Source organism: Chlorocebus sabaeus, chromosome 24, assembly GCF_047675955.1.
Source record: "Chlorocebus sabaeus isolate Y175 chromosome 24, mChlSab1.0.hap1, whole genome shotgun sequence".
NCBI lineage: Eukaryota > Metazoa > Chordata > Mammalia > Primates > Cercopithecidae > Chlorocebus > Chlorocebus sabaeus.
In genome coordinates, this window is record NC_132927.1 from 68,344,027 (window position 1) to 68,358,560 (window position 14,534).

At 41.6% G+C, this 14,534-nt stretch overlaps 1 protein-coding gene and 1 long non-coding RNA gene across 4 annotated transcripts in view; one reads left to right on the forward strand and one right to left on the reverse strand.

The window, feature by feature from the left end:
• The window catches only part of LOC119619074 (uncharacterized), a 47,866-nt gene that overhangs the window by 4,514 nt on the left and 28,818 nt on the right, over positions 1-14,534 (forward strand). The window contains exon 2 of the long non-coding RNA XR_012091035.1: positions 13,616-13,734. This is a non-coding gene — a long non-coding RNA (uncharacterized lncRNA). The remainder of the gene's footprint in view (positions 1-13,615; positions 13,735-14,534) is intronic.
• Positions 7,990-14,534, reverse strand: part of ATXN3 (ataxin 3) — a 49,397-nt gene continuing 42,852 nt past the window's right edge. For all 3 annotated transcript variants that reach the window (XM_007987623.3, XM_007987624.3, XM_007987621.3), the window contains one exon: positions 7,990-13,672. In XM_007987623.3, the coding sequence (XP_007985814.1) occupies positions 13,578-13,672 (95 nt within the window). In that variant the 3' untranslated portion in view covers positions 7,990-13,577. The remainder of the gene's footprint in view (positions 13,673-14,534) is intronic.

Sequence of the window (14,534 nt, forward strand, 5' to 3'; positions counted from 1 at the left end):
CTGGAGGACTAGAAGATTGTCACCTAGAGGACTGGTGTCTGGGACAAGGTTGGGGCCAAGCCAGAAACTGCATCCATTTAAAAGTTCAAATGGACTGTACCCCGTAGCATCTTGAGGACAGGCTCTAATTCTGAGAAAGGCAAGAGGTAAAAATACTGTCCAGTCCTTTTTAAGTTGGAGGCTGAGCTTGGTGAGGTGTGTCTTTAAAAGACCATTAGTCTGTTCTACCTTTCCTGATGATTGAGGACAGTAAGGCGTATGAAGTTTCCACTGAATACCAAGAGCCTGAGAAACTGCTTGGGCGATTTGACTAGTAAAGGCTGGTCCGTTATTGGACTGTATAGAGGTGGGGAGGCCAAACCGAGGAATTATGTCTGACAGAAGGGAAGAAATGACCACGGTGGCCTTCTCAGACCCTGTGGGAAAGGCCTCTATCCATCCAGTGAAAGTGTCTACCCAGACCAAGAGGTATTTTAGTTTCCTGGCTCGGGGCATGTGAGTAAAGTCAATTTGCCAGTCCTGGGCCGGGGCAAATCCCCGAGCTTGATGTGTAGGGAAGGCAGGGGGCCTGAATAATCCCTGAGGAGTAGTAGAATAGCAGATGGAACACTGATAAGTGATTTCCTTGAGGATAGCTTTCCACGATGAAAAGGAAATGAGAGGTTCTAAGAGACGGACTAGCAGCTTTTAACCTACATGGAAGAGGTTATGAAATGACAACAGAATAGAATGGGCCTGTGAGGTTGGAAGGAGATATTTTCCTTGGTCTAAGAACCATTTGCGTTATGTGGGAAGAGATTGATAGGTGGAAGTTTCAGTCTGTGAGTAGGTGGGAGTGACTGATGAGAAGCAGAAAAACTGCCGTGAGGGATAGAAGTTGGAATGCTAGCTGCTTCTTTAGCTACCTTATCAGCATAAGCGTTGCCCAGAGCAATGGGATCTGACACCTTTTGATGGCCCCTGTAGTGAACGACTCCAGCTTCCTTTGGAAGTAAAGCAGCCTTGAGAAGAGTTTTTATTAAAGAGGCATTAATGATGGAGAACCCTTGCGTAGTGAGGAAACCTCTTTCTGCCCATATAACAGCATTGTGGTGCAGGATATGGAAGGCATATTTAGAGTCAGTTTAAATATTGACACGTAGTCCTTTTGCAAGAGTGAGGGCTTGAGTTAAGGCAATGAGTTCGGCTTGCTGAGAGGTAGTGGAGGGGGGCAGAGCAGTAGCCTCAAGGATAGATGTGAAAGATACTACTATAGCATAGCCTGCCTTTGCTGGTGAATGGCAATTAGGCCTACCATCAATAAACCAAGTGTGATCAGGGTGAGGAACAGGAAAGAAGGAAATATGGGGAAATGGAGTGAATGCCAGGTGGATTAGAGAGAGACAGTCATGGGGATCAGGTGTGGTATCAGGAATAATGCGCCACCATGCCTGGCTGATTTTTGTATTTTTAGTAGAGATGGGGTTTCACATGTTGGTCAGGCTGGTCTCGAGCTCCTGACCTCGTCATCACCTGCCTTGGCCTCCCAAAGTGCTGGAATTATGTGAGCCACCACACCCAACCTCTTTCAAAGAGTTTTAACCACACCTCCTGATTTCAGTCTACATCTAACCCCACCTCCCGGGATACTTGTTACTTTCCTTTCCTGCATGTTGCTAGGAACTCTTAAACACTGAGTATCCAGCTTCCTGGTTCTGCTCATTCCTGCATCAACTTGTCATCTTCCAAAAAACAAAAAAATGTTAGCATCTCTCGCTGGGCGCAGTGTTTCACGCCTGTAATCCCAGCACTTTGGGAGGCCAAGGCGGGCGGATCACCTGAGGTTGGGAGTTTGAGACCAGCCTGACCAACATGCAGAAACCCCGTCTCTACTAAAAATACAAAATTAGCTGGGTATGGTGGTGCATGCCTGTAATCCCAGCTGCTCGGGAGGCTGAGGCAGGAGAATCGCTTGAACCCAGGAGGTGGAGGTTGCGGTGAGCCGGAGATTGCGCCATTGCACTCCAGCCTGGGCAACAAGAGCGAAAAAATGTGGGGGCTAAGGGAGAAGAAGGGGGAATGGAGGGCAGAAGTTTGCCCATAGTGAAGGGGGTAAGTTTAAAGAGAAAGGTAGAGACATAGAAAAGGGGGTGGGTGAGCAGCCAAAGCAGGCGTCCCTGCAATTGACTTGCCTCCAGGCTACTGGAGCCCATACTTTCCAGGTGCCCAGAGAGCTGAAACGCAACCTTATTCAGCCGGAGTTGAAAATTCTGCAGCTTGCCTGTCCTGTTTTGGACAACTCTAAGATGTGAATATCCTGCCTCTGAACTGTCCGCAGGACTGAGGCTTTGCTTGATAGGATCCCCTTGCTTGCTTCCTTCCTTTCCATTTTCCACTTTCTTACTCCCCTATGCCCTTTCCATTTCTTCCTGGAACACTTTTAAAAAATCATTTTCAGCCAGGCGCAGTGTTTCACGCCTGTAATCCCAGCACTTTGGAAGGCCAAGGCGGGCAGATCACCTGAGGTCAGGAGTTTGAGATCAGCCTGGCCAACATAGTGAAACCCCGTCTCTACTAAAAATACAAAAAAAAATAGCCGAGCATGGTGGCACATGCCTGTAGTCCCAGCTATTTGGGAGACTGAGGCAGGAGAATTGCTTGAACCTAGGAGGCAGAGGTTGCAGTGAGCCGAGATCACGCCACTGATCTCCAGCCTGGGTGACAGAGTGAGACTCCATCTCAAAATAAATTAATTAAATAAGTAAATAATCATTTTCACAGAAATCCTCATCTCAGGATCTGCCCGTAGGGTACTCAAGCTAAGATGCATGGCAACCCAGAATAAAAACCACCTTGTAGCTAGTAGTTGTCATGTTAAGCTCTGGCCAATGTAATGTAAATGGAAGGGGTATGCACAACTTTGAGAAGGTAACCGAAAGAAAAGGTACATAGCCTTCTTCTGCCCTCCTTTATTTTTTTTTAATTGTTTGAGATGGGGTCTCACTCTCTTGCTCAGGCTGGAGTGCAGTGGCATGATTATAGCTCACTACAGCCTCAAACCTCCAGGCTCCAGGTATCCTCTCACCTCAACCTCCTGAATATCTGGGACCACAGGTACACGCCATGTCCGACTGATTTATTTTTATATCTTGTAGAGATGAGGTCTCCCTATGTTGCTCAAGCTGGTCTCAAACTCATGGGCTCATGTGATCCTCTTGCCTTGGCCTCCCGAAGTGCTGGGATGACAGATATGAGCCACCAAACCCAGCCTCCTTTCTCTTTCTGATTGCTGGGCATGATCACCAACACAGCCATATCAGATCCACGAGCTGACCTTAACCATGGAAGCCATGTACATAAAGCCATTATGTCAGAGGCATGTAAACCAGAGCAACGCCATCTTTTCTTTTTTTCCCCCCCAAGACGGAGTCTTGCTCTGTCGTCCAGGCTGGAGTGCATGGTGTGATCTCTGCTCACTGCAACCTCCACCGCCTCCCAGGTTCAAGGGATTCTCCTGCATCAGCCTCCCAAGTAGCTGGCATAACAGGCGCACGCCAACCACGCCCGGCTAATTTTTGTATTTTTAGTAGAGACGGGGTTTTGCCATGTTGGCCAGGCTGGTCTTGAACTTTTGACCTCGTGATCCACCCACCTCAACCTCCCAAAGTTCTGGGATTACAGGCATGAACCACCGCGCGCGGGCCGCAACTCCATCTTGAATAGGAGCTGGGTAAAATGAGGCTGAAACCTACTGGGCTGTATTCCCAGATGGTTAAGGCATTCTAAGTCACAGGATGAGATACAAGGTCAACATAAAATACAGGTCATAAAGTCCTTGCCAGTGAAACAGGTTGCAGTCAAGGAGCTGGCCAAAACCCACCAAACCAAAAAGGCCACACAAGAGTGACTTCTGGTCCTCCTCACTGCTACGCTCCCACCAGCACCATGACAGTTTGCAAATGCCACGGCAATATCAGGAAGTTACCCTATATGGTCTAAAAAGGGGAAGCATAAATAATCCACCCCTTGTTTAATATATCATCAAGAAATAACCATAAAAATGGGCAACCAGCAGCCCTCTGGGTGACTCTGTCTATGGAGTAGGGAATTTTTATTCCTTTACTTTCGTAATAAACTTGCTTTTACTTTGCACTGTGGACTTGGCCTGAATTCAAGAACCCTCTCTTGGGGTCTGGATCGGGACCCCTTTCCTGTAACAATTATACAGAAAGAGCAGATTCCTGACACTGTGATGCTGTATCATCCCTGGACTGGCAGTCTCCACATTTCTTGAAGATGAGAGGAGAAAAAAAACCCATAGCATGTAAAGTCACTGTTATATTAGTTTTTGTTTCTGTTTGAGACGGAGTCTTGCTCTGTCATCTTGTCTGGAGTGCAGTGGCACGATCTCAGCTCACTGCAACCTCTGCCTCCCTGGTTCAAGTGATTCTCCTGTCTCAGCCACTTCAGTAGCTTGGATTACAGGCATATGCCACCACACCTGGCTGGTTTTTATAGTCTTAGTAGAGATGAGGTTTTACCATGTTCGTCAGGCTGGTCTCGAACTCCTGACCTTGTGATCCACCTGCCTCAGCCTCCCAAAGTACTGGGATTACAAGGTATGAGCCATCGCGCCCGGGAGTTTTTTTTTTTTTTTTTTTTTTTTTTTAACAACCAAACCTAATCCAATGAATGCATCTCCTCTCCTGGTCCCTGTGTTCTTGTGGGTTTATATATTTTTCTTTAACCTAGGTGGGATTTTGGAAGGGAGCAAATATAGTGATCAATCCTCTGTATTTTTTATGTGATAAGATATGCTTAACACAAAATTGACCTTTATAACCATTTTCAATTGTTAAATGGTTATACGGTTCACTGACATTAAGTACATTCACATTGTTGTGCAGCCATCACAACTGTCCATCTCCAGAACGTTTTTCATCTTCCCAAACTGAAACTCCATACTCGTTAAATGACTCCCAGTTTTCCCCTCTACCATCCCCCTGGCAACCACCATTCTACTTTTTGTCTCTATGAGTTTGACTATTCCAAGGATCTTACATAAATGGAATTATACACTATTAATATTTAACTAGAAGCCCCTGGAAGATGTGTGAGATGGTGGTTCAAAGCAGTTAAATCTGGCCGGGTTAGGTGGCTCATGCCTGTAATCCCAGCACTTTGGGAGGCCAATGCGGGTGGATCACCTGAGCTCAGAAGTTCTAAACCAGTCTGGGCAACATGGCAAAACCCCATCTCTAAAAATACAAAATTAGCTGGAGGTGGTGGCCTGCACCTGTAATCCCAGCTATTCGGGTGGCTGAGGCAGGAGAATTGCTTGAGCCCAGGAGGCAGAGGTTGCCGTGAGCCGAGATGGTGCCACTGCCCTCCAGCTTAGGCGACAGAACGAGGCCCCGTCTAAAAAAAAAAAAAAAAAAGGCAGTCTTCTCTGGGTCTGGTAAAAGGGGTTTCAGTGTTGGAGACAGATGCCCCTGTGCAGAATTCAAACACAGCTTTTGGAAAAAATGGATCTGGAGAAGGCACAGAAGCAATGGAGGTGGCATAGAATCTGCTCCCTCCTGGCCTCCTGCGCTAGTTTGAGCCACTTTAGAGGGGTGAAGAACAAGACTTAGCAGGACTCTGAGCACAAGAAGAGCTGCTTGGGGCCCATGTAGTGACATGTGGCTCAGGGCTGAGACAAGGGCCATTCCTTTCTGCTCAGCTTGAATTATAGTACCTCTCTGGTGTTCAACAATTTGACATTTTTGGGCTTGGTATTTTTCCATCTTATTTTTTTTAACCAGGTTACTGCTGGTATGTAAAAAAGCTATTGGTTTTCTTTTATGGATAAATGAATAAGCAAAATGTGCATATATCATACAACGGAATATTATTCAGCTTTTAAAAAGAAGAAAATTCGGACATATGCTACAACATGGATGAACCTTGACATGCTAAGTGAAATACACTAGTCACAAAAAAACCCTACAAATACCGAATGATTCCACTTATATGAGATACTTAGAATTATAGAGACAAAGTAGAATGGTAGTTGTCAGGGGCTGGGGAAGGGAGGAAGGATAGAGAGCCATACTGACTGAGTGAACTCCTCTCTACCCTAATACAAGAGACTCTCATAGGCAGGAATATCATCACCCCTATTCAGCCTGAAGAAGTTACAGAAGATGGATCTTCATCCCTCTGCAACCCTTAGGATTAAGGGTTGTCTTATAAAAGGGAGTAGGGAAATATGAGAGGCGTTTGAACCAGAGCAACTCCATCTTGAATAAGGGCTGGGTAAAATAAGCCTGAGACCTACTGGGCTGCATTCCCAGAGGGTTAAGGCATTCTAAGTCACAGGAGGAAACAGAAGGTCTGCACAAGATACAGGTCATAAAAAACTTGCTGGTAAAACAGGTTGCAGTAAAGAAGCCGGCTGAAAAAGCCAAGATGGCGATGAAATGACCTCTGGTGGTCCTCACTGCTACACTCCCATTTAGCACCATGACAGCTGACAAATGCCATGGCAATGCTGGGAAGTTACCCTAAACGGTCTAAAAAGGGGAGGCATGAATAATCCACCCCTTGTTTAGCATATCATCAAGAAATAACCAGCCAGGCGAGGTGGCTCATCCCAGCACTTTGGGAGGCCAAGGCAGGTGCATCACAAGGTAAAGAGATGGAGACCTTCCTGGCCAACATGGTGAAACCCTGTCTCTACTAAAAATACAAAAATTAGCTGGGCGTGGTGGCACACACCTGTAGTCCCAGCTACTCAGGAGGCTGAGGCAGAAGAATTGCTTGAACCCGGGAGGCAGAGGTTGCAGTGAGCTGAGATCATGCCAATGCACTCCAGCCTGGCAACACAGCGAGATTCTGTCTCAAAAAAAAAAAAAAAAAAGGAGGGGGGGTGGTGGGCAACCAGCAGTCCTCAGGGCTGCTCTGCCTATGGGGTAGTCATTCTTTTATTCCTCTACTTTCTTAATGAACTGGCTTTCAATTCTTTCAATTTATGGACTTGCCCTTAATTCATTCTTGCGCAAGATCCAAGAACCCTCTTGGGGTCTGGATCGGGATCCCTGTCCTGTAACATTATTATGTTTCAAAATTTGTGCCCAATCCTAATTAAAGCTAAAATGAATAAACAACCCTTAACGTGAAGACAATATATTCCTTAATCAGTCTAGGTGGAGTCCAATCATTACATTTGGATTCTGGTGTCCAGAGTTAGATAAAATGAGGAAAAGCAGCACTCTTAAAAATTGCTACTAATGTGCTTTGTTTGGCCCTCAGGGTTAAAAATCAATTGAGCAAACATTTATGATTTTTTTAAGGCAGCATTCTGTCTCTAATTTTTTTAAATAGAGATGGGGTCTCTTTATGTTGCCCAGGCTGGTCTCGAACTCCTGGGCTCAAGTGATCCTTCCACCTCGGCCTCTCAAAGTGCTGGGATTAAAGGCGTGAGCCACTGGCGCCCAACCATTTAAAAAATATATTTCAAATAAAAATTTGGAATTCTTAGCTTCTCTTGGAAAAGACTCGGGATCCAGTAATAATGGACCTTTTGGCAGGCAGTAAGCTGGAATAGAATATCAATGGACTGTGCTGGCCTGCGTTATTCATATTCACCACCACAGCTGGTTAAGAACAATCCATAAAACCGTGCTTCTCAAGCTTCACTCTACACTTCAGTGTCCTGGGGATCTTGCAAAAAGTGCAAGTTCTGATTCAGTAGGTCTGAGTGTGGCCTGAAACTCTGCATTTCTGAAAAACTCACAGGTGATACAGATGTTGCTGGTCCTCCATCCACACTTTTTTCCTGCTTTGTCGCCCAGGCTAGAATTCAGTGGCAAGATCATAGCTCACTGCAGCCTCAAACTCCTGGGCTCAAGCAATCCTCCTGCTTCTGCCTCCTGGGTAGCTGGAATTACAGATGCAAGCCACAAAGCCCAGCTCTAATCATACTTTGAATAGCTATGAATTAACAATAAACACAAATTCAAAAGGAAATAGAAAAGCAAACATTATCTTTATTTAATAATCTTTGATATTTAAAATACAACTCATTGAACATCCACACTAACAACAGAATCCTCAGTGTTCAACAGTGCTTTGGAAGCCCGGCTTTTCTAAGGACCAGACAGGAAGGCCTGTGTGTGTAATAACAGCAAATGAACTTACGAGGGAGCACACACAGAAGGGCTGCAGGGCTGGGTCCTGAGCAAGGGGCACTGCCACAGTGCACTTGTATCATGGCCAAACAATGCTTTTTGTTTCAGGTATTTTCTGCACTTGAATTTCAAATATTTTATTTATACAGAACAGTAATTTTTAAAAAGTTATTCCTAATAGCCCAGTGTTGTAAAAATTAGATAATCACATTTAAAATGTATGTTTTCGTCTTTCAAAAAAAAAAAAAAAGCATTAAAAAAATTCAGAAAACATTCCTTGAACTATGTAAGAGACAACTGAGAGCTTCCTAAGTGCCTCAGGAACATCCGTGTGTATTTCACTAGTTTCTCATTGCTTTGTCTATGCATCCACCGGCTTAAAATGTTTTTTGATATGCTATTAAACATGCCAATGACGATAAATTTAGAAGTTATTAGCATTCATTCTTAAAATGTCAGACCATTTGGAAAAAATAAAAATAGCAAAGGTTTTCTTCAAATTAAAAAACAAAATCAAAATTCTAGAATTTACCACCCATGTCAGTGATCTTCATTCATGAAAGCAAATTAGAACAAAATACATTTTTTTATGTTTAAGACTTTAAAAAACTACAAAGCCAGCTCATTTTTCAAAGCAAAAAGATGCTGGTTATAAAGGGACCAGGAATAAAAGAAAGTTTTTATTTTGAAAATGAAGAATAAAAAGTTATTTACATTGCTGACATGATTAGTTGATCCAATCTGGTATTTCTTAATTAGGATCACATATATCATATGTCTATACTTGTTAAGGACTCGATACAACCAACAATTCACTTTGAAAACAGTAGCTCAAGGCCGGGCGCAGTGGCCTGCACCTGCAATCCCAGCACTTTGGGAGGGCGAGGCAGGTGGATCACCTGACGAGTTTGAGACCAGCCTGACTAACGTGGTGAAACCCCGTCTCTACTAAAAACAAACAAACAAACAAAGGAAAGGAAAGAAAGGAAGAAAGAAAATGAAAGAAAGAAAGAGAAAATAGTAGCCCAAGGAAAAAAAAAACCTTTAAGACAAGTGTTTCACTCACTGCCCAGGCTGGAGTGCAGTGGCACAATCTCAGCTCACTGCAACCTCCTCCTCCTGGGTTCAAACAATTCTCCTGCCTCAGCCTCCCAAGTAGCTGGGATTACAGGTGCCCGCCACCACACCCAGCTAATTTTTATATTTTCAGTAGAGACAGGATTTCACCATGTTGGTCAGGCTGGTCTTGAACTCCTGACCTCAGGTGATCCACCTGCTTCAGCCTCCCAAAGTGCTGGGATTACAGGCGTGAGCCACCACACCCGGCCGGGATCAAGTTTTAAATAGCAAGTCATATATATATACACACACATATATATATAGACATATATATATTTTTTTCGGAGACAGAGTCTCACTCTATTGCGCCAGGCTGGAATGCAGTGGTGAGCCCTCGGCTCTCTGCAACCTCTGCCTCCCAGGTTCAAGCGATTCTTAGCCTCCTGAGTAGCTGGGATTACAGGTGTGTGCCACCACGCCCAGCTAATTTTTGTATTTTTAGTAGAGACGAAGTTTTACCATGTTGCCCAGACTGATCTTGAACTCCTGCCCTGAAGTGATGTGCCCGCCTCAGCCTCCTGAATTGCTGGGATTATAGGCGTGAGCCACTGCGCCCAGCCTGGAGGTCATCAATATTAATTATTGAATCCTCCTAAAAATTTAAAACATCAAGATTTTTCTACTTAAGATTTTAAAATTATATTTTGACTATGCATTGAATCTATTTTGTATTTGTACAAGTCCAATGGGCCGGTGTTAAGAATTTCGTAGCTCTTGGCACTAGCATTTTTTTTTTTTTTTTGAGATGGAGTCTCACTCTGTCGCCCAGGCTGGAGTGCAGTGGCACCATCTCGGCTCACTGCAACCTCTGCCACCCAGGTTCAAGTGATTCTCCTGCCTCAGCCTCCCAAGTAGCTGGGATTACAGGTGCCTGCCACCACGCCCAGCTAATTTTTGTAGTTTTTAGTACAGACGGGGTTTCACCATCTTGGCCAGGCTGGTCTTGAACTCCTGACCTCGTGATCCACCCGCCTTGGCCTCTCAAAATGCTGGGATTACAGGTGTGAGCTACCACGCCCAGCCGGCACTAGCATGATTTCAAAAATAGTATCAAAAATTCAGACATTCAAAATGTGATTTAGGCTCTGACTGGAATAAAATTTATTTTATTCAACTTAATATTAAATGAAAAAATATGGACTACTGGTAGTTTTGTCTATAATGATACTCAACTGGTTTTGAGTTTTTTTCCTCACTGGCTTTGGCATCATGAATAAAGCCTTAAGAAAAATCAAGTTTTAAGGACAAAAACAAAGCACCTCCTTAAACAAAATATTCTGTGAATTGTAAATTATTTGGCCAAGATCTTAGTATAGAGTTTACCTGCAGCAGCCTTTTCAAACAGTTTATATTACTGAAATATTTATATGTTGATTACTGTAAAAAACATATATTGATGGTTTTAGATCAGAGATTAACTATTCTGAATTTTAAAAACATAAATTACTCATTAAATCCATGACATCTGAAAATATGAAAGTGGTATTTCCAAGGCTTATTTAAACTTCTACTAGCATCACCACTGTACATACTTGATCCCAGTAATACAAATTATACATTAGAAAAATGATACCAATAGTTTAAATATTAAACATTAAGATGTTCCCAATTAGTAAAACAGAATGGAAATCTTTAATACAGTTCTTAGCAGGACAGTTCTTGTGAATTTAGTTGTTCCTGACTTTCTTGCAGGTGGTTTACAGTAAATGGCAGTACCTGATGTATAAACTATAGCTTTGCATAACTTTTAACTTTTGTGATACTATGGTTACTTGCACTGGCATATTTTCATACTGGCCAATCAATTAAGAAATAGAATCTAAACATTGAATTACATTTAAGCCAACCCCACCAAGATGGCAGTTCACTAGTGATTCTGGATCTGCCTGCTAAATGTAACAATTTCACAACAAACTACACAAACACATTCAAACGCATCCAGTGTGTGCTCACCTCTGCTTTAAAAACTCTCCAGCTGGCCAGGCGCGGTGGCTCATGCCTGTAATCCCAACATTTTGGGAGGCCAAGGTAGACGGACCACCTGAGGTCCAGAATTCGAGACCAGCCTGGCCAAACATGATAAACCATGTCTCTACCAAAAATACAAAAATCAGCTGGGTGTGGTGGCGGGCACCTGTAATCCCAGCTACTCTGGAGGCTGAGGCAGAAGAATCGCTTGAACCCAGGAGGTGGAAGTTGTAATGAGCCGAGATCACGCCACTGCACTCCAGCCTGGGCAACAGAGCGAGACTCCGTCTCAAAAAAAGCAAAAACAAAAACAACCAAAAAAACCTCACTAGCAAATGAAAGTCAAACATGCCATATTTTCTTAAGTGCTTTAATTAGGGTATATATGAACTTTATAAACGCTAAAGTTAAAATTTTAAAATGCATATTGGTTTTCTCATTTTTATATTAGGTAGCTCATCAATTCAAGTGTATGAAAAGTTTAACGTAACTTTTCAATGGAAAAAGGTAATGAACAAATATCCATGGAAAATATGACTAACACACCTGTAATAATTAACATAAATGTTCAGTCTTAAAATATTTAGCTTTTTAAATCTTGAGGGAGTAGTACTAAACTCCAACATCTCTTGTAGTTTTAAAGTTTTATAATTCTTCTGAAACATTTTTAATTATTAAAAGAAAACTTTAGATTTTAAAATAAAACTATCCTTTTGTGTAAGGGAAACTTCAGAAAACTTTGGCACAAAATAATGACTTAAAAAATCTGTTATATCCAAGAAAAAGCTATTTCATAATCGTAAATAAAAGATATTTTTTCTTCTCTTTTCAGTTAGCAATAAATCCTAGATCAAAAAACTTTCCCTGATGAAATGTGTGCAGCCACACACCAGTAGGGCAATATACCATACTTTAATTTTCTAAGTTGTCAGCTGAAATTTCTTGAATTTTAGCTTATGAACAATTCAACATTCAAAAGAGCTTCAAAAGGGGCTGGAGAATGAGGGATGGGGAACACAGAAACTAAAACATCAAATTCAGAGAGACATGGTTTTCACCAAAATGGTACTATCCTATTGACCCAGCAAGAAACTCTCTGTACATCTCAGTTAAAGAGAATATTTATCAAAACTGTGGACTTTCTTATTTACAGACCCACTAAGTACTGTGACTTCTACAGTTCTTAAGCTATCTAAACATGATGCAAGTGCCAAATCACAGTATAAATTTAAACATTTTCATTAATTATTTTCATGTTCCAGATCACCATCTTTGACAAGCTATACCTACTAAAAGATGTGAAGTAGACACCTATATTCCATGACTCAACTGTAAAGAGAACAGAAAGCTTCAGTCATAGGAGAAAAAAATAAAATAAAACTGCTATTAAAATTGAAGGCCAAATTTCATGTATTATACATTCATGGTGGGTACGTATGTTTAGTCTTCTAACAGAAGGAGGCTTGCCTGCATACTATGCTTCTCCTAGTTTCCTCAATTGGAGAAGAAAAAAATAAGGCGCAGGAAGAAGGGGTTGCAACAAAGCTGTAAGGTTTTGATGTAAGTGAAAAGATATTCATAAAGCATCTGGGAAAGCACATGCTCACACATTTTAAAAAACGCTCATTTATTCTCAAGTACTTGTGCAGGGCTGATTTCAGAGTTTAGGAATGCACCAGTCATGAAATAATGATCCCATCACAGGACTTAAAACGCTAGACCTCAGAAAAGATTACCACCTTTCAAAAGAATTGTGGGAAAATAATGAAAACGAGGTCACAGAAAAGTTGTGATCAGAGAAAATAACACAAGAAAACACTGGAGCACACAGTATACAGTTGAAGGGAGGACCGTTTATCCTTCTAGAACCATTACTATTATCAACACGGACTAGAGATACTTTCCTGAAAGGTTAATTTGGTTAATAAGAAATGAAAGTCACTATTAGATGATGTGAGCCAAATTATCTACAAGAGAGAAAAAGAAAACTATATGGAAAAAGCCTGAGGCAAGAGCTAATTAGCTGGTCTGCAAAAAGATCCAAGAAAAATGCCCTAATTTTAGACATGTTAGATATTGCACACTCAAAAAAGAAAAAGAAACATTTAGAAAACTATTTTATATGTCTTTAATTGCTGAATGCCTCTTTGGCTAATATTTGGAAGATCATTATTTAGTCCTACAACTGACGCATTGCTCCACTTTCCCATCATTTTGTTTGCAAACCACTAAAAGTCTTATTTCCTCATCTCTTTGACACATTACCAAAGTGGACCCTATGCTGTAATTACACAGAATAATGTTGGAAAGTATGAATATCTCCATTATTTTTTAAAGGTATTATTTTTTTCCTTCTGTTTTCAAATCATTTCTGACAGTTTCTAAAGACATGGTCACAGCTGCCTGAAGCATGTCGTCTTCACCCATAGCATCACCTGTTGGGAAACAAAACCACATTTCTTTAAAATTTCCAGAAAATTCTCAAAGTCATCAAAAGGTAAGCTCTCAGAAAATGTGTTTCTATTTGAGCACGAGTTTCTTTTTTTGATTTAATGCATATAAAGCAAAACTTACTTTTATAGTTCTATATATTTTGACAAATACACTGTCAAGATATACAACCATTCCATTGCCCCAGAAAACTCCCTTATGCTGCCCCTTTGTGGTCAATCCCCAATTCCTAATCCCAGCTAGCCAACAGTATATTCTCTGTCCAACAGTTTCATCTTTTCCTGCATGTCATATAAAAGGCATCAGTAGATATGTAGCCTTTTGAATATGGCTTCTTTCACTTAGCGTAATGCATTTGGGATTTGTTGTGTATATCACCAATTTGTTGTGTATATCAACAATATCAGCAGTTCATGTTGATATACTCATGTTGTGATATACTCATGTTGTGTATATCAACAATTCATGTTGATATACACAACAAAAACCCAACTTTCTATTTTGAAATAATTGTCAATTCAAAGGAAGTTGCAAAGATATTTCAGAGAGGTTTTGGGTATTCTTTTGCCCAATTTCACCCAACAGTTACATTTTATGTAACTAAAGATCAAACTAAAACCTAGATACTGACATTGGCACAATGTTATATGTAGTTCTACACGGCATTTTATCACACGTGCATTCATGTAACCGTGAGCACTACAATCAAGACATAGAAGTGTTATAATACCACAAAGATCTCCCTCCTATCGATTTATATTCACACCCACCTCTCTTTTACCCACTTTCTCTAACTAGCGGCAACCACTAATATGTTCTCTATCTCTATACAGCTGTCATTTTTAG